Here is a 19,564-nt window from a genome sequence, read left to right as displayed (position 1 = left end):
CTGCAAAACTCAGCTGGGAGCCAGCCAGGACCTGCTCAAGAGCCCTGTGTTGGAGCCGATCCACACGGCTGAAGCCACGAGCTCCTACAAGAGCTGGTCCATCTGCTAATTTCCAGCTAACCATTCACATGGACCTCCTCTGCTCTCAGTGTGGGTCTTTCTGACCACATTGTGGAGATAATGGTCATTATGTTTTTGTCTGTCTGGCCGCCATTCAGTGTTTACAGGGGCCATAAACAGCTGGACAACAGCTTCTGTGTGTATGCCCAGATGGAGCTTGGAGTGAAGAACAAGCACAGAGGCAGATACTGAGTCTAGCGTAAGATCATCTCAACATGCATCTCCACTGTCCTCGTGCTTCCAGCTCAACAACTGGAAATCAGATCTGTAACAGTCCACATGCCCAGTTTTGTTCAAATTGCTGGTTTTCCCCTATCTTGTTTATCTGCTTCTGACCCTGTTATTTCAAAAAATGTGATGGATGGAGCAGAAGTTATGTGTTTATCAGGCAGCCAAACGGACAGAGGCTTATGAAACTAAAGGCCAGCAATGACTATGATAATCTGTGGCTGATTCGCTGCATACAACAAGCCAGGGCATTTCGGTCAGTAGCCCCTGAATCTAGCACAGTGATTTTTGGCTGAGCTAAAGCACCTTTCAGAAAGATTCTCTGGTTACAGAAGGCAAAAGCTGAGTGTGTACCTGCAGGGAGTCAGCGGGCTCTGGCAGTTGCCTGGTAACTCACTGAGTAGCGAGGCTCGATCAGGAGCCCGAGACCCGAGTAACAAAAGGCTAAAGCATCCCTTAATTAGCTGTTCAATGGACGGCTGCTTCTGCCTTACTCCTCCTGCCCAACTACAACTCCTAACTCATTATAACCGAGAGGGATGCCCATGGGTCAGTAATAAAAATCCCTTTCAAAGGAGTGCGATGTTTGGCTGAGCACCTGTTTATCCCCAGAGGACTCTATCAATTAGGGAGGCAGCAGCCCACCAAAGGGTCTGAGGCAAGTGAAAGAGGGATGTTCATGCCAATATCAGCTTCAAAGAAATCATTCTGATGTCAGAAATTAATTATCACCGGGAAAATTTTCTTTCTCGGCTGCCAAGATAAAAGAAAACTAATTGGCCAACAAAGTGAAGCTAGACTGAGCAGGAACAGAGACACAAATCAATTAAACGGGTGCTGGACTCATGCACTCATCTTCTGCTCTCATCGTTTCACCTATGTCAGAGCCAGAGGCTGAGCCCACAGAAAACATCGATAAAACTCTGCACCACCTTCAGCAGGGGTAAGATATGGCCAACAAAGCACAGTCCAGCTCAGCATTTACCAGCAGAGCTTGGGACATCCTTTCTGCTCACCAAAGGCTGTTGAGCCACGGGTGTTTGTGACAGCAGCCTGCAGAAGTAGGAAAAAAAAGCTGCTAGTCCAAAGATGGCTCTACGAGAGACAAGCTTTTGGCTGTCTCCTGTGTTGTCAATTGGTCTTTCCAAAGCAAAAAGAGGAGCAAGAACCACTTCCCCCTTCAGCTCAGGCTCCAGAGAGGAGGCATAGCTCAGAGATCAGCTTAAAGGAGAAAAGCAGTGAGGTCACCCCAAAGCTGGTGTCTTTAGGCTCATGCCCTCCTTGGAGTCTCTGCTGATGGGAGGAATCAACCATCTCTCTTATGTCCAGGCTGGAACTGAACGGAGATCCCTCAGCTCACTTCCTCTGTGCTACCAAGCAGCTGGCAGATGGCTATGGGCTTTCAGACCGTTTGCAAACTTAAAATCTCCTCCCATGTCAGCTGTAAAACTGTGGGTGGGAAGTTGGCTTACTCCTCTTTTCTATCCCTCTGCCTTTCCTCCACTTTTTTCCTCTTAAAAAAAAAAGAAAAAAGAAAGAAAAAGGCTTTCAGCAGCTGCTACTTACAGCAAGAAAAAATAAAATGCACCCAAACCCTACATTTTGCTCATTTTCAGTCTCTATAGCAACAGAACACAGTTGGCCAAAGCAATTATCCTGCCTCTGGCCGTTGAGATGTTTAAAGGCTGTTACAAAAATGAGAAGTTGTGGGAATACAGTGAGTGTGATCACAGTAACATTTGCATTTAATTGCTGAGAGACATTTTGACTTCACTTCCAAATGAACACCATTAAGTGCACAAATCCAAAACCGCTTAAAAGGACTGATGGAGAAAGAAGCGCAGCTCCAGCTCCTCATCCATTGACTGCATGTGTCTTATTGTGGACTCTGAACCAGTCCCACCCAGTTACAGCCTCCACGGTCTCTGTTCATTAATTCTGTTTCTTTACAGTCCAGCTATACAACATGCATTCTTAGGTAACAGATTGTGTCTCCTACCCACCACACCAACTTCTCCACTTTCTTACCACACATTACCATTTTGGAGGTATTCTGTCATTTTGTTTTAAACTTGGATCTTTCTTCTGATGCCCAACCCCACGCAGAGCTCATTCACCGCTAATAAAAAGGCAGCAACAAGCATCTGGAGGTAGAGGATTCCTTAATTCAGCTTCCCCAACAGAGAAAACATGTCCTGTAGCTAAACACTCACACTTACTGGTGTGGCAAGAAAGCTGACAAAGCATTTTCAAGCCAAAAGATGCTGCCAAAGCCTATTTTGAGGGCTCCACCCCCTGGACAATGAGACGGCTTCAACTTCTGGCCTGTTTGGCTGTCACCCTGAGCTGACTCGCTCAGTCTGCAGTGCCCAAAAACCCACAGTCCCAGGGATGTTGTCTGGGTCCTCCCAAACAAATTCAGTAGGTATGAAACAAAAACCTGTCTCACCTGGTTTACCTTATTTTCATTGGGATCCGTTACGCGGTCTATTCCATACTCTAGGACATCTAGCATGCCGGGCTGTTATGAACAAGAAACATCAATAGCTTTATAACTCATTTGTTTGAGGAAGTTTGAGAAGACCCCGGAGCCCCGAAGGGCTTCAGTGCCAGCAGCTCCTGGCCAGCAGTGCCCTGGGGGAGCTTTGCCCCCAAATCTGGGATCACTCCCCTTCAAGCATGGGTGCCGCTGCCGAACCTCCATCCCTTGTGCCTTGGAGAGCAACCAAGGAGAAAGGTGCAGACTTGGGGCAGGCTTGGGCTGACCCGTTCCTTGAGGAGAAGCAACACGGTGCACAGCCCAGAGGCTATGCCCACGGCTGTGCCCATAGCATGCGGGAGTTTGTCCCAGGTGGGTGCCGGGACGGCACCACCAAAGCACTAAAGCCACACACCATCATCCTCTACTTACGGGAGTTCGGTTCACAAGCCAGTAGGCTCTCTCCTGGCAGTCCAGGGCATACCTGTCTGCTTTCTTCCGCTCCTTTCCTGCCCTGCAAAGCCAAGAATAGGATTTAACTCTACCAGGGGAATTCATGAATTTTGCTCTCCTAAAACCAGTGGGATGAGAAAGGGGGCACACCTCCAGTCCCTCCCTGCCCCAGTCTGAGTGCGTGACGCTCTGATGCAGCCTCCTGACCACATCTCACCCCAGCTAATTCTGGTCTGCAGATCACGCTGTTCACACGGCCACACATGACTGTAGCTTTTGAGAAATCATCGTCTTCCTGAGCTCAGCTGGGAGCAGACACATCCTCTTTTGATTAGACAGACAGCCCTTTGGTAGAGTTTTATGCTAACAACCCGCTACTTGTGGTCAGTCCTGCTGCCTCATGTTTATCCATCTCTGATGTCCCCGGGTGCTATCTGAGGACTGCCACACAGAGATATATCCTGCCACGTCTCATCCCCGTCTCACAGTAAAGGGGGGCATTTCTCACAAAAGTTATTTGGAAATGGTACGAAGCAGTGTTCCCAGGCACTAAAACCCAAATCACCTCTACTATTAAATAGAAGAAGCACCAGCATGGTTTGGGCTTGGACCAACTAATTCTTTCCCAGACAACTCCTGGGCACAATTTGGGACTTAGCATGGGCAACAGAGCATTCCCAGAAGGCTGTTTGCATGTGGCCACGCTGCTGTGGTTAGCAGGGTGGATGCGGGCTGTTCTGCACCAGTCTGCCCCAGCATCACCATCAAACAGCCTCAGACGTGTTTAATCTACTAGTTCAGACACAGTCTCGGTATCTAACTTTAAAAGTGCATTTGGCATCTCTTAGCCCAAGTCTGACCTCAATTTACAAGAACAACAGTCTCGTGTTTAATGAGACAGTTATCTGATGAGCTGTATTCTGACGACTTGGCTACCATCCCAGTGAAGACAGAAACACTGCTGAACAGTGGAGGCAGTGCCTGCCATGCTGGAAGGTGAAAAAAGGTAAAAGGAATAATACACAGAAGTAGGAAAGATCCTATCTCTAAAGGAGTAATCCCATCTCACATTCACTTTCCTGGGAATCTGAAGGATTCAGCTCCTAAAGTTAAGACATTTTGGCTGGGTGCGTAAGTATGCATTTCAGAGTTTTCTCCAGAAATCCCTGCTGGGAACATTTACTGCTTCTTGATTCAGGGCATTCAGTTCAGCTGTGAGACACGTGCAAGCAAGAATTGAACCAGACCAAGAACATGTCCTAAGTCCAGTGGTCTGATCCACAAATGCTCATGGACATCCCTGAGCTAAAAGAAGCTGTCTCTAACGAGGGCTTGCACGCTGCAACATCAGACCTCGGCTTCTTCAGGGACTCACATCAGGTGCAAAATCTAAACCTGCCCTTGCACACTTACACATGTGCAAAAACCATTTGCAAAGAGGCATGTGCATGTGTCGGCAGGAAAGGCACCCACCCCCGCCTCTGCTCTCGCTCTCACAAACCACACCGATTCATGTCTTCGGCAGAGAAATGCCAGGCGGGGAGAGAAACGCAGGTGCAGCGGGCAAGGGCGAAGCTTCACAAGCGGGCATCCAGTCATTTGAAAACAACTGAAATCCTTCACTTGTGAGTGCAAAGTGAACAATGTTTCCTTGTTAAATGGAGGAACCCCAAGCTGATATGAAAGGCAGGTTTGTTTCACAATCTTAAGGGGCACTTACAAGTTATTTTAAAGCTGCAGTTTATGTTTTTAAATTGTAATTTAACTGTGTACCAAGACAGTGAAGCTCTGCCTCCTCACACCCTCCCCAGTGATGCAAATAAGGGAATGCAAGTCAACTCACTTATACTGCTCTTTGGCCTGCATAATAACAAAATCCCACTTGTAGTTTATCTTTTGATTGAGCATGTTGTAATGTTCCTGGAATAAAAAAAGAAAAGCAGTTAGTGTGAAAATTCTGGACAAGGCGCTCCCATGGTAGGGTTTTCTTGACTCTCCATAGCTCAACTAGGCCAGGCTGGCAACCAAGCCAAGAAATCTGGATTGTTCTGAACGTAATTACATGAATTGCAACAGTTCAAAAATACCACTGCAAGGAGAGCAATTATCCCCTCTAAAGTTATCATTGACTTCAGAGTATTTTCCTGTACTAGCCACTTTTTCACTGCCAGAATTTTGGCTTTTGACGCTGCTGGAGTAACATCTCATGCAATTGAAGAGGTGATTTTTTGCCACGCTACATTCATTAGCAACAAAGGGCTAAAGCTACAGCAAACACAGGGCTTGCCATGGAACAAGTACAACATCTCCTTACCTTTTCATATTCTTCTAAAATCCCTTTCCTCTTAATGTTCTTCTTTGCTAGGTAGATTGCTGTGGAAGAAGAAGCAATTAAACAGTCAGTTATACTTAGGCCAACAAATCCAAGAATAATTAAAAATTTACCCACAGGACAAACACAGAAATCTTTGTCTGCTACAGTATCTTCCCAGGCATGAGCTCCAAGCTCACAAAAGATCACTGAAAAAAAATGAACTTGGTGCTTTCACTTTGTCACTGATGCTTCAGGAGCCAGTGCCCAGGCTGGGAGCAGCCACGCAGAACGGGCAGTGTGTGCCTCCTGCCAGCAGTCACTCCTTTGGGAACTCAGGCAGGGTTTCACAGGTCAAAGGATACTGGACCAAATCTTTAAGATGTTGAGGTTCTGCAGAAGTGCCTTCAGAGGCGTCCCTGCCCAGGACAGGGGGGTTGGAACTAGATGATATTTAAGGCCCCTTCCAACCTATGATTCAGAGTTTGACCTCCAAGTTTTCCAAACACAGGCCAATGTTTTGTTCAAAGTTCTATTAAAGACATTCCAATCTAAAATGGGCTTTTTTTTATTTCTCCAGAAGGTCTACAGCGTAACGTAGATAAAAGCCACAGAGGACAATCTTGGTATAAACAAAGCAGTCTTTGAACTGCACAGCCAGCAGGAGCAAACCAAGCTGATCCGCCCAACTTTCACAACCAGCCCTATAATAAAAAGCATTATAAAGGCAACAAAAGATTGATACGGAAAGAGCCATCAAGAGATATTTGCAGCCACTGTGCATTATATAAGGAAAGAACTATCTCTGAATGCAGGGCTTGATCCAAATCGACAGGAAGACAGTCTTGGGCTCAGATCCAGGAATACACTTAACTACTCAGGGAAATATAACCTTGTGTTTAATGCCTCCCTACCCATCACAGTATTTCAGATGTGTTCCAGTAGATGGGTCTTAGTGGAACCTAAGAGAAGTGTAAGCACTTTCTCTCATCAAGACCACCACAAGGCGGTCACATCCAGAGCGTTCCCTCAGTTCAGCGTTACTGAGAATTATTCACGAAATAGCATGAAAGAAAATGCAAGGGCTGGTCATTGCATGTGGACACACAGCACAAAAAGATGAACAGCAAACTCGGCGCAGGACTGCGTGCACAAACACAAGGGCTTGCGCTACAGCTCCTAAGCATGTATAATGCTATCACTTACCATAGTCTGTGTCATCAGCAGGCCAGCTCTGTGCAGGCCAGAAATAGGGAGTCTGCAGAAAAACAAGCCTTTCTTAGTGCACAGTAGCCTTGAACTCATGCCAAGAGGTGCACAGCACCACTCACAGTGGAGGGAGAGGAAAGTTCTCCTCTGCTAGACTCAGAGCCTCAGATCCTACAGCAGGAGACTCGAGGTCAGCAGACTGCCAATATCAAATCCATAGCCATAGCCAGCCTCTCACTGCTGCCTGAGCATTCAGACTGGGATGCTGGAGCCTGATTTGGCACCGTGTAGGAACCAGACTCCTCATTCAAAGTACGAATGAGGGTACCTTAATTTCCCATTCCCCACTTTCCTGGAATAACCTTGATAACATCCTGTTATTACTGTGCTTTTTGTGTATTCATTATTCAGTGTCCCCAGATCATTCTATTTTCAGCCAGTGATTCCATTTGCTACTTTAAGACCTGGAAGGGAACACACATTTGGAAGAAAGCACAGCTAGTTTGAAGTTGAACAAGTATGCTAATTTAGTTGAAGGAAGTATCACAGTTTGCCTGTAAATTGTAACCTGACACACAGAACTGAGGGAACTGGCCTGAGGCTTCTGTGTGGATCCCTTCCTCCTGCACAGTGAATGATAAGCACAGCTACACAGCATGGCCTCACGACTACAGCTCCTGGGGAATTGCCCCAGCTGCCTGTTTTTAAAACTGGTGCTGAACTCCCTCTCAATGGCTTTAGAGAAGATGCAACTCACTTGAAACCTGTACAGGCTGCCGTCTGTCTTAAGGGTGAGATTCTTTGGCTCCTGAAGAGGGTAGATGTACCCATATTTGACAAACAGGTCACCCAGGTGGAGCGCCTCTGAAAATGGAGAAGACAGATGTTTTGATTGCACAGAAACAGCGCACTGGAATTTAAAAGTGAGCTGCTGCTCAGCAGAGAAGAATTCATCTAAGAGGTTTTGTCTATGGAGACCTTAAAGTTTTAAACTCAAAGCTGAAAAGCCTCAATTTTTACATACAAATACCCACCTTCCTCGGTGATCTGCAAGCGTTGGTGAATCCACTGCAATATATCATTACCTGTAAAGCAAAGAAAATGTCAGGTGCTTGAGATGGGGAGTGTGCCAAAAGCCATGGGCAAAACCGAGCCTTCTCCAGTCCTCACCCCTCACTGTGCTCTGGATCTCACCAAGTGCACAGACCCCTTCTTGCAAACATGCTTTCAAATGCTCCGTGCAAGAGAGATCTCCAAGCGGAGATAAAATGCACTGCCGCTCTCTCACTGGCCATGCTGTCCTTCAGGCTTTCTCCTGACCAAGCAAGCAGCAGTCCCTGGGAGAGGGAGCCCGAGGCAGGCAGTGACCTCAGGATGGCACAGCGTGAGCGTGTGAAAGCACACGTGGCCTGAGCCACACTTAAACACTCATCATTGGCTTAGAAAGGACTTAAGCAATGCAACAGCTTCCACGCCCAGGGAAGGTGAAGTGCCGCGTGTTTTGCACCATCTCATCTTGAAAGATTCACTGCAAAGTATCTCCAGATTCACAGAGCAGAGTCCTGTCTCAGTTTTAGTAAAAGGCCAGTGACCAGTCCTCTTGAGTCCTTTAAGAGACACAATTTTCAGTACAGAAGGGATGTCTGAGTCTCAGACCCAGCTTGTAGTGGTCACAGGACATATCAAAGGGAAACAAGATTTCTGTGTTCACAAACACTTAATCCCTCCCAGTTCTTTTGTTGGAGTGTGACCAGTCATACCCATGGTCAGCATAAGCCTTCAGCAGTTTTAGGTTTATGTTCTGGGGGCATATTTCATGAACCTCCTTCAATTTAAACAGTGCAAAAATGCACTCACTCCCTGATCAATTGTTGGTCTTTTCCTCCAAACGTCCCCTAGGACTGCAGATTGAGGTGTTGACCTTTCTTGACATTGCAGTGATGACTTAACTTTCTAATAGGGGCTCAGAGCTCTTATCCTACTGCCTGCTTCCTGAAATAGATGAAATTAAAGGATTATCTCATCACTCATTTCTAGACAGCTCTCTCTGAAAGCATTTTCCCCCAAAGGTGTGCATTTAACATGAAGGTTTATTTGCTTTTTCTGTTGTAAGCTATTTTACTGACACTGAATTTAACTAGTTATCTTCCTGCACGTGGAGAACTAAGCTGTCTTCAGCGGATCTGTGCCCACTGCTCTAATGTCTTCACCATTCCCTTACTAAACATGAATCAGTCTCTTTTGCAACACCCAGAAGCCAATCGGTATATATGCAACTTGTGCAGCACTAAAAATATCATAGTTTAGAGAGTGATGACCGCCACACAAGGAGACTGGAACTCACTTGCCTATCAGAAGTTGACTAGAATTTATGACTTATGCAAGAGGGAACTTGTAGCAATTCTGGTAAAGGAACCAGAATAAAGCAGACAGCACGCAAAGAGGATGAGCATCAACAGGCATCTTCCCTCCACATTATTTAGCTGTGGACTTTTAGGAAGTGATATTTTACATTGGCCAGACATCAAGAGAAGTACTTGTTCCCCCTGCACTTAATCTAGGGGGCACGTCATCTCCAGTACAGGGGAATCTTTTCTGCAGTGCTGCCTTAACTATCCACTAACAGCTAGGGGAGGCAAGGCCAGCTTCTTTGCAGATGCAAAGCACTCCACCAAATTCAGCTGCATAATAGCTGTGTAAGCCAGGATATGGTTTGTACTGTAATGCATGGAGGGTGCTGCTGAAAACAAGCTTCAGATGTCATCCAAGTTCTCCTTACGCTTTCACGGACTGACTGTACCCATGGGCAAGTGACTTCATCTCAATGCCTCTGCTTCCTCATTTAAAAAAAAAATTGGAGCAAACAACACACAGGGCCTACTGGGCTTTGCAAATACAGTGGGGTAAAATTAATCTATTTAGCCAAGTTGTCTCCTGAGTTGCCTGGAGCAAGCTCACTGGTTTCAGTGGGAGTTTTTGTTCTGGATTTCAAAGTGCTGCAGAAAGACTAAAGCAGGAGAAGGAAACTTTGGTACAGTATGTGTGAATATTTATAGTGGCAGATGCCTCACAAGAGCTTTTGTGGAGGCTTGGAGAACAGGGAAGCAGAGGTACTGATAGTGCCCTGTGAAAGGAGCTAGCAGGCACAAAGGAGACTGCGATAAGAGCTGCCTGTAATACCATACGTGACACAGCACAGCACAGCTCCCCATCTGTTTCTTCTTCAGCCCGCCTGAAGGAGGAAAAGCTGTCATTTAGAGGCAGAGAAGTGGGTTGAATATTTTGTTCTTTTCCTGCGTACTGAAGAAAAATTATTATTAGCAGAAAACCTTAAAAGGGAGACTAATTGTTTATTGCTCATTTCTGAAGTACCATCTTTCAGTCTGACTCCAGGATGCCTATTTTAATCGTATTTTAATATGTATCTTTATTTGTGACCCAGCCTCATGGGGAATACGACAGGTCAGGAGGCTGAAGCACCTACTCACCTCGATGCTAAGAGAAAGCAAGGTCACTTGAGTTAAACTCACATGAGACAGCTAAAAGCACACGATTATCAATCTTTGTGTCTCTGATTCAAAGAACCCGGAGTGAAATGAGACAAGAGTGAAAATGAGACAGAGGGAGCAGGTATGCCTCAAAGGATGCACAGCAAGTATTTATTGGGAACATGGGCTCCAGTATGCAGCCAGGCAGTGGTAACCCTGGGGTGGCCATGGGGTCAACACATCACTTTTCTTTGATGAACTTCCTTGTCCCAGTCCCTTCCCCTGGTGCAGCTCTTACCTGCCACAGCATGTGGGATGTTTGTGATCATCACCCTCTGCGTCTGCGTCTTGATGCCTGTATCTGGATTCTGCATCTCCATCATAAGCGCTTCAATCTGCAAAGCAGGGCAGGGATGGGACACGTTACAGGAGTGGACAGGAGGGTGCCCCAGGATCACTGCAGCTCTGGGCAGCATCCCAGATGGGTATGTGCCACAGGAACGGATGCAATGACCACAGTCCTCTGCAAACCTCCTCTTTTCCATCAGAGATGCCACCTCCGAGCCATGTCAGCTCTCACACTGACTCACAGTGTCACTCCCTCCTACAGAAGACACACGCACAGCTGGGGTTAGCAGACCAGGGACAGGATGTAACCACTCCGTGAGAGCTGGGCTAAAAAAACAAAAAAATAAAAAAAACCCCTCTGCTACCCATGAATGTTCTTTTCTGGCTCAGTGCGCTGTTTGCTGGGGCAATAAGAAAGAAAAAAGTGTGAGGAAATAAAATCCGTGCTTCTATTGCACAAATACCCCAGCTGTGCATAGACTTGTAGATATTGCACCATGCACCAAGCAAATAAGCAATATTTTGGCTGAAGACCAAACAGCAAAGGTTCTGTTTCTGGTCTGCAGATAATAACCAGACAAGACTTTAGAAGAGCAACAGCAAATGCACACCACTTTGCTCCAGGGCCGAGCAAGAAGCTCAAGCCCGGGGGAGATGAGAACGGCCCGTCCTTTGAGAAAGCACAGCCACCACCCAAGCCAAGGCTTTGAAAACCTGGCCAAGGACCGATTACAGCAGGGACCAGAATTTACATGTGGGAAAGCAGACTGCAAACACAGAAATAGAGCCCAGCTTGTAAGAAGGAGGTGTCCAAGGGACTCTCCAGCTGTTCCTGGGGATGACTGCACTCACCCACCTGGGGTCTTAGCCCTGCCTGTGGGCAGCAAAGCTCAGTCCCTCTGGGGATGGGACAGAGACCCACCATCCAGAGCAACGCACCCTCCCATCTGGCAGCATCTCCCGCTTTTGATTCCTGAGGGATGCTGATGACTCGTTTATAGACTCACTGCCTGAGTTTTTAACAGATCATGTTGCGGAGGATGAGTGCCACCCTCAGGGTCAGACTTCTTTTATTTCTGGTTCCCAATTATCTTTTTTTTTTTTTTAAAGATTAAGATTTTCAAAGGTATTTTCCTCCTCTTATATTTGACTTCTTGCTAGCACCATCCTAAACGTGCAAGAGCCCCCTGCTTGCACTCAGGATCCTCTGCTCACACATGTGGGGTTGGGCGTGCTCTTCATCTCCTCATTTTATATTACCCAAGTGCTGTGAGAACATTGGCTTTGTGGAAGATGCTCTTCTTTTTGTCTTCTGCTTCCAGAGATATTAAATCAAAACTGGTCCAACAGGACCAATTTGGTCTCTCTGCACATTCATTTCAGGCGAGGCTGTAGCTTTTTAACTAGGATTAGAGGATGTAATGAATGTCACTTGATGACACCCATGCATAATGAAGGGTATTGTCTTCACAGGCACCACAGTGACTTTGGTCCTACGTCTTGCCAAGTTCAGTGAGGATTTAAGCCTGTAGTGACAGGATGCACTCCAGGCTTGACAGTAAAAATGGATTTTCAACTGTTTTTAAAGCCGGTGTCAAATTAATACTAAAATGGAGAAGCCTGGTAAAATTTCATGCAAATATTCATATAAATACTTATATAAAATATTTTAAAATAGCAAAACCAGTTCCAAAGCAAAGGAACGTGAAGGCTTTTTTAGTCCTTTTAACTGAACCCCCGATTTCGGCCTCAGCAAGTTCAAGATTGGGCGTGGAGAGAAGCTCATGTAGCTGTGCAAGATGAGGCAAGGCCAGACAGTCCAGCAGGCAGGGCACTAATTTAGGAAACTCAGATTCAGTTCCCTCTCAGCAAACGTGGGTGATCTTGGGGAAGTCGCTTGCTCTCTCCATAACCACGTGTCCGTAACCACGTCTCCGTAACCACGTGCAGACAGCACCTCGTCAGCACTCAGGGATACTGGGGGCAAACGCAGCACGGCTCATCACCACCATACCCCAGTGCCGTGACCACCAGGCAGGTCCCACCAGGCTCGAGGAGGACTTGTTCCTTACTAGCACAGCACACCCTGCCCCAGCATGGGGCTGCTGTTTGCTCCCCAGCGGGCTCGAGAGACGGGTCTTTACCATCCGAGAGCGAGGAATTGGCTCAGAAACCCACACAGCCTCTCAGCACAGCATGTTCCCTTTCTTCAACGAGCAAAGAGCTCCAGACTCTTGTCGTGTTCATACCCCGCTGGGCTCCCTCTTGCTGTTGGAGAAATAATATACATTAAAAAGAAACAAGTGAGATGAGCCAGGGAGCTGCTGTTGGGGGGGTGCCTGCTGCTGTGCCTGCAAACCATGCACTTTGCTGATCAAAACTCACCCTCTCTTCCTCTGCTCCTAAGGGATCACTGCTGATTATGGGTTGCTGGTGATCAGGAGTTGCTATCAGCACCAGCATGCCAGCGGGAGGCCAGGAGTGCTTGCTAAAATACAGTGGGAATGTTTGCTTGCACTGCTAAGGGCCCTAGCACATTTTTCACGCTTTCAGCCAGGGAAGTGCTGCCTGGTTTGAATTTTGTAGAGCCAGAAGCCACTTCCTGATGCTCGTTGATGGGTGGAGATGTGCACTGAGGTAAATATCAGTAGGAGGATTGCTGAACTAACCAGGCTCCATGGTGAACTTACAGCAAGCATAGAACCACCGCTGGGCATGAGCCCCACCATGGTCTCCCTTCAGATCAACCAGAATGTCTGCACAGTGACCTCACCCTGAAAGCCACAGAGGAGACAACAGGAAAACTGTCTGTCCGCCATCTGATTGCAAGATGTCACCGGGTTCACTGAGTGCAAAGCAAAACTCAAACTCGCAAATGATAAGAAAAAGCATCACTACATTTCAGGAGCACATGGGAAGCCCTGGGGAGGGTGAGGGTCCTCTCCACAAATGATCAGTGATTGATGAGGTGCCCATAGTTCTGGAGGAGGATGGATCCAGCATGGATGCTCTCCCACAGGAGAGAGCACTCGGGGCAGATGATCACTGATGGATTGCTTGGGTGAGTTACCCTGGGTGGGTTTCCCATCCTTGTTTCTCTGAGCTTTACCCTTTGGGCACCCGCCAGCTCCCCACGGTCCAGGCATCTGCACCACAGAAGTGTCAGGCTCCAGGTGCCGAGACTCTGACATGCAACAGCAGAACACTTCCAAGGTGAGGCGTTCAGCCCCTCTCAGTGTCAGCCCAGACAGAGGCATCTTTGCTTCAGATGTAAGACAGACAAATTGTCCCAGCAGGCTCCAGCTTGCAGCTGAGTGCCCACTCCTGGTGCTATAATTAAACATCTGATTCTTTCTCTATCGTGAGTATTTGCCCAGTTCTAGCCCCCCTCACTGCTCAGTACTGTTTGCAAAGATCATCCCTCCCTGCTCTGATCTCCAAGATAGCAATACTGTCCTCCATCGTTAACTCCAGCCTCAGAAGAGTAATTCAATTGTTCTCTAGATCTACAACTAACAATCCTGCTTTGCACATTCATGGATGATCAGAAAAAAAGAAGAAATGAAAGAAAATAAATTGCTAACCACCTAAAGCTTCCTGCTTTTTCTTAATTAAAGCTGAGAGGAGGAGGCCTGTTCCCACCCAGTGCACAGTGATCCCACACCCAAAGGAAGTAAATCCGTGACTGGGGCGGGCAGGGCTTTAGATGGCTCTTTCCACGTGCTCCCTCTTCCCACACTGACCCACCATCACCTCTCCAGCCGAGCCTCCTACTTAAACCTACACAGCAGCAAAACCAAACCTAAGCACAGTCCCACCTGGCCGAGCACACCTCCTCCCACCAGGGCTGCTCGGAGCACATCACGCTTGGTGCAATGCTCCGCAGAAATGCATACCGCCAGCACCTCCCCATCTGGAATAGGGAAAGGGAGGATGGGATGAGGCTGAGCTTGGCCTAAAGCTCAGCTCCAGCCGCGTCCAGGGCCTCACTTAGAGAGCAGGAGTCCAATGGATAGCTCCTTCCAGCAAAACCACAATTCAGATGCTCACACATCTTGAAAAACGAGGCAGAGGAGGGAGAGCAGCTGCTGGAGAGTCTAAGCCCAGAGAATTGAAGCTAGGCCGGAGAAGCCCCTGGCCACGCTGCGGACCCCAGGCCAGTCCCTCCCCAGTTGCAGTGCTACCTTGGGAGGAGCCACCAGGGACTAGAATATGGAGGGGGCAGAGGAAAAAGGCGAGCAGCATCCATCAGCCCTACCCACAAGGTATGAGTCACAATGCAGCTCATGTAGCACAGCAAGGAAAAATACACAGCCCAGCAGCTGCTGGAGAGCACAACCCTGCCTGGCACTGCCTCCTGCTTTGCCAGCTGATGCCCAACAGAGGCCAGATCCTGGCTGCTGGGGCGGGCACAGGCACCAAGAGCTTGGGCTGATTCAAGCTCTCCCAGCATCTGGCCAAGTGCATACAGCCAAAATGCATTTCACAGGCTTCCTCCTTGCCCCGACAGACTTTTGTGCCAATATTCTTCCTACCAAGACAGTTTAGGAGGGGAAAATAATAGAATAAAACCTAAGCATTAGTCATGGGTATTTCATGGACTAGCAGGCATTGCAAGGCCTTGGAAGGGGCTCCCCAATTCCCCCATGGTTTGGCCATGAAGACCAAGCTCTACGCCCAGCCCAAGTCATGCAGAGCAACCTCACAGCAAGTACATGGCACTGCCCATCACCCCCAAAGTAACCCCCTTTCCTCTCCCCTGTCCGGTGGCAGGATTGCTGTGGTCACAAGCTGAGGAGAACCAGCACACGGAGACACATCGCAGCTGCAAAGGTGCAACGGGGGCAGCAGCCTGACAACATGGCAGGAATCCCTCCGTGCGGCTGGCGCAAACCCACAGTTACAGCCTATGTGCCAGCTGGCGGCAAAGCTTGAGCACAGATTTAAGCAATTAACAAAGCTTCTCTCTAGGATTTTAGCTCCTTGAGGATCTAAGCCTGCAAGGCGCTCACTGGATGCCTGCTAAGCATCCTCAGCTCCCACCACAGGCAAGCAGTAAAGGTGCTTGGTATTTCAGGGGAGCTCTGAGGACACGGCCCTCAGCATACAGGCCATACTGCCATGTAACAGCCAAGGCTCCATCCGTGACTTCCCTGAGGTCTGAAAAAAAAACAGAGGAGGAACGAAAGCAGAGATGAGAGCCAAAACCTTTCTGCTGACCATCTGGGAGCTTCCTTTCCTCATGCTAACAGGTCTTAGACTTGCAAAGCACTAGAACTACCCAAATCCTCTCATTGCTCACAGTGTGAGTGGCGCACAGTCCGTAACAGCAGTTCACTATATTTTAACAAGTCTTCCCACCTGAGGAACTCAGAGCACTTTGCAAAGACTGCTATGCTCCTACAGAGCAGCTAAAGTACAGCTGCTGGAGGTTGTTTTCTCAAAGCACACAGCTTGTCCTTTGCACCCTACATGCAACTCCACAGAATATTACTCAGTGCAGAATTTGTCCCAGAGTATTTCCTTTGGCAGGGCTCCCCAGCTAAATTTACCTTGAAAGACAGCACCAAAGAAAATACCATCTTTACTTCCTCTAGCCTAAAAAGTACAGTGCTTGTATTGCCAGGCTCATGCCTTAGCACTGAACAGCCCCAAATTTCCTCCCTTCTCCCCCTGGAACCCTCCTCAGGTCGTGGGCGTTGCAGGAGAGCTAACTGCGACTTGAACAGCAACTGGCTGGCTGTACTTGTCACTGGAAATTCAGCTAATTCCACTCAACAGGATAAGCCACAAGCAGGAAAGGTGGGTGGGAGAAAAGCTAGCTTAACACTCTGCTTTTTAAAATCTGCAGATACAAATTAAATGGAAACTGGCTACACTTTTGAATGAATGCTACAGGAAAAAAACACCACCTAATGTTTTACAAAATTACGCATCACATCCAAAAGCGTAGGCATACATCTTCCCACTCTTTCAACTGTTTCTGGTCACAAATACGCTTGCTTCTGAAAAAGTAGAAAGAGGCAGAGAGCAGATAGTTGGCCATGATACATTGATACATCCTCCCAAAGCAGACATAAGGTGGAAGTACTGGGAACGCGTGTGCTGGACCAACCACGGCCCAGAGCTGAACTGAGTGGCCTGGTGCTGCAGATGATGGTTTTTCCCCTGGGAAATGACACAGTTTTGAGGGTCTTTGGGGAAAAAGATGGGAGACAGAGAAAACACGTCAGGAGAATAATTCAGCTGAGGCTAAGCTATAAAAAAACCCCCAAATTACAGTTTTATTTTCTCCATGACTCCAGCACACGTTGCCCCACAGCCTGAACCCCAGAGCCAGCTGGGACCCACAGGGCGCTGCAACAGGTCTCAGCCCCAAGCCCCCAGAGATGGGGCTGTCACCCCTCGGACCCCGCAACCCCAGAGGGACCCCGCAGAGCCGTGGCCGGGCAGGATGCTGCGAACACGGGTCCCCCCGCCCGGAGCACGGGTCAGCGCTGCCCCAGGCACCGCACCGCCCGCCGGTGCTGGTGCCCAGAGGGGTGCGGCTGACCCCCGCTCAGCCCTCACCTTTTTCAGGAAGGCCATCCGCGGCCGGTGGCGCTGGCCCTGGTCGAGCCGTGTGACGGTCATGGTGGCGGGCAGGGCAGGGCGGCGGGCGGAGCGGGGTGGCGGAGCGGCGGCCCCGACCAGGCGCACCTGGCTGCGGCCACCCGCCGCCCGCCACCGCCTCCCCTCCCTGCCGAGGGCGGCGCCAGCGCGGCGCGCCGCAGCCAATCAGCAGCCGCCGCCACACGCTTATTTACATGAAGGCGTGGGGCAGCGCGGCCGCCGCCTCGGGGCGCTAGTGGGAACGCGCTGGGCTCGCGTCGTGGTCGTGGTCGTGGTCGTGGTCGTGGTCGTGGTCGTGGTCGTGGTCGTGGTCGTGGTCGTGGTCGTGGTCGTGGTCGTGGTCGTGGTCGTGGTCGTGGTCTGACAGAGGTTGGAGGAGACAGGAGCAGGCAACGTGCCCAGGCACTGGTGGCTACTCTGGCGAGAAGAGACTCCTTCCCCAAAACTCTCCCAGTGTGGAGTGAAGGTAAAACTGCCCCTTTGCTCCGCTCTGGGGAGATGCCCCTGCAGTGCTGCCTCCAGCTCTGGGGGCACCAAAAGCAGAAGGACATGGACCTGCCGGACCGGGGCCAGAGGAGGCCACAGAGATGATCCAAGGGCTGGAGCCCCTCTGCTGTGGGGACAGGCTGAGAGAGTTGGGGGGGTTCAGCCTGGAGAAGAGAAGGCTCCTCAGAGACCTTAGAGCCCCTTCCAGTCCCTAAAGGGGCTCCAGGAAAGCTGGGGAGGGACTCTGGAGCAGTGCCTTATGCGATAGGACAAGGGGTAATGGTTTTAAACTAAAAGAGGGTAGATTTAGAGTAGATACAAGGAAGTTATAAGGGTGGTGAGACACTGGCCCAGGTTGCCCAGGGAGGTGGTGGATGCCCCATCCCTGAAAACATCCCAGGCCAGGCTGAACGGAGCTCTGAGCAACCTGATCGAGTTGAAGATGTCCCTGCTCACTGCAGGGGAGTTGGACTAGATGACCTTTAAAGGTCCCTTCCAGCCCAAACCAGTCTATGATTCTAAAACAAGAGCACCTAAGACCAAGCCATTGTGACTAAGCATCACCCATGTGCAAGAGGTATGCAGTGCTTCAGGCATCTGCTCCTTGGGTGCCACCAGCCTTGGTCAGCTCAGCTTGCCTCAGCTGCGGATGCAGGAGCCAGACGGGTAGCTTTTTGGGAGTCAGTGGCTTTGCCGTGTGGGGAAATTGTGACCAACAGTGACCAGAGGAAGACCACTGGGCTACAAAGTGCTTCCTCACGATGGATTGTCTCATGCCAGTGGGTGGGGGAACAGTACCTGACTTGCAGCACTGGAAACCAAGAGCTCCATTTTTCTGGTGTCTTCAGAAAACAGTGGGATTCCCCCCTGCTGCTGAGGGCTTGGCCTGCCAGCACAGCCAGGCAGGAGGAGAGGGCTGGGTCCTCACTCATGCGGAAACTGGCTGTGCCAAGGCTCGTATGAGGCATTCCCAGGAATTCCTGCCAGCCGTGTGGGCATGTTGCCTTTTGCATGTCACGCACCTACACATGCTGTGTGCCTGCCTCCCTGCGCACCACACACAGAATAAGCATCCACAGGAGTGTGCGCTCACACCGCGGTGTGCACGGCTGAGCAGGCACTCACACCACACTCGCCATGCTGCCGGAATGCTCCCACGTGTCCCACGGTCATACCGGCATGGGTCATACAGGCACATTTATACCCCCCCATCCGTGTGCACATTGCACACCACCCATCCATGTTCCCAAGTCACACAGGGGGCACCCACGCTTCCCACACACATGTATTACTGTTTCTCGGGGCAGTGCCTTCCCCGCCACAGTGTTTGTGACTGTTCTGACATTACGGTCTGTGGTTCAAACACTTGAGGAAAGCATGTTGGCTCTGAGCTCAGAGCAGAGCGCTTTTTCCATTCATAGGAATACCCTGAAGGCACAGGCTGCTTTCCCAGTTGCTTTGCTGCCCTCATGGAAGTGTTTTATCTTTATCTCTGCTCTTTCATAGTATCCGTGCAAGCCTGTGCTTTGGAAGGCCTTTCTCCTGTGTCTGCTCAGAGTCATTCCCATGTGAAATCCCCCCGTGAGTCACAGCAACCGCTGGATCAGACACTCCTTACTTTCCAGATGGCTTTTCCACCATTCCCGGCTCTGTGCTGCTATGTGATTTAATGATTATGAGTAACCTCTGTCATTCCACACGCTAGTATAAAAGTTATCATACCTCATGCTTCGAGGCATCAGCTGATGGCCGAAAGGAGAAGGAGGAGAGTTCTTCACACATTTGCAGTGTCTCATCTTCAAGTGTTGAGGTGCTGCTTGATTCTTCGAA

The 19,564-nt window shown here is 49.2% G+C and overlaps 1 protein-coding gene across 3 annotated transcripts in view; it reads right to left on the bottom strand.

The window, feature by feature from the left end:
- The window catches only part of RGS9 (regulator of G protein signaling 9), a 33,082-nt gene extending 13,518 nt beyond the window's left edge, over positions 1 to 19,564 (bottom strand). Inside the window, exons 1-9 of one of the 3 annotated variants that reach the window (XM_054221921.1) lie at positions 19,457 to 19,564; positions 10,587 to 10,683; positions 7,835 to 7,885; positions 7,558 to 7,664; positions 6,798 to 6,849; positions 5,595 to 5,653; positions 5,124 to 5,200; positions 3,260 to 3,341; positions 2,798 to 2,869 (exon numbers count right to left, since the gene is read on the bottom strand). In XM_054221921.1, the coding sequence (XP_054077896.1) occupies positions 2,798 to 2,869; positions 3,260 to 3,341; positions 5,124 to 5,200; positions 5,595 to 5,653; positions 6,798 to 6,849; positions 7,558 to 7,664; positions 7,835 to 7,885; positions 10,587 to 10,683; positions 19,457 to 19,516 (657 nt within the window). In that variant the 5' untranslated portion in view covers positions 19,517 to 19,564. Of the gene's footprint in view, positions 1 to 2,797; positions 2,870 to 3,259; positions 3,342 to 5,123; positions 5,201 to 5,594; positions 5,654 to 6,797; positions 6,850 to 7,557; positions 7,665 to 7,834; positions 7,886 to 10,586; positions 10,684 to 17,206; positions 17,354 to 19,456 lie in introns of those variants that run through there. The other 2 variants (XM_054221920.1, XM_054221922.1) reach the window with 2 other exon arrangements.

This window comes from Rissa tridactyla, chromosome 15 (genome assembly GCF_028500815.1).
Source record: "Rissa tridactyla isolate bRisTri1 chromosome 15, bRisTri1.patW.cur.20221130, whole genome shotgun sequence".
Classification (NCBI taxonomy): domain Eukaryota; kingdom Metazoa; phylum Chordata; class Aves; order Charadriiformes; family Laridae; genus Rissa; species Rissa tridactyla.
The sequence above is the reverse complement of the archived record's forward strand: the minus strand, read 5'-3'. Positions and strand labels throughout refer to the sequence as shown.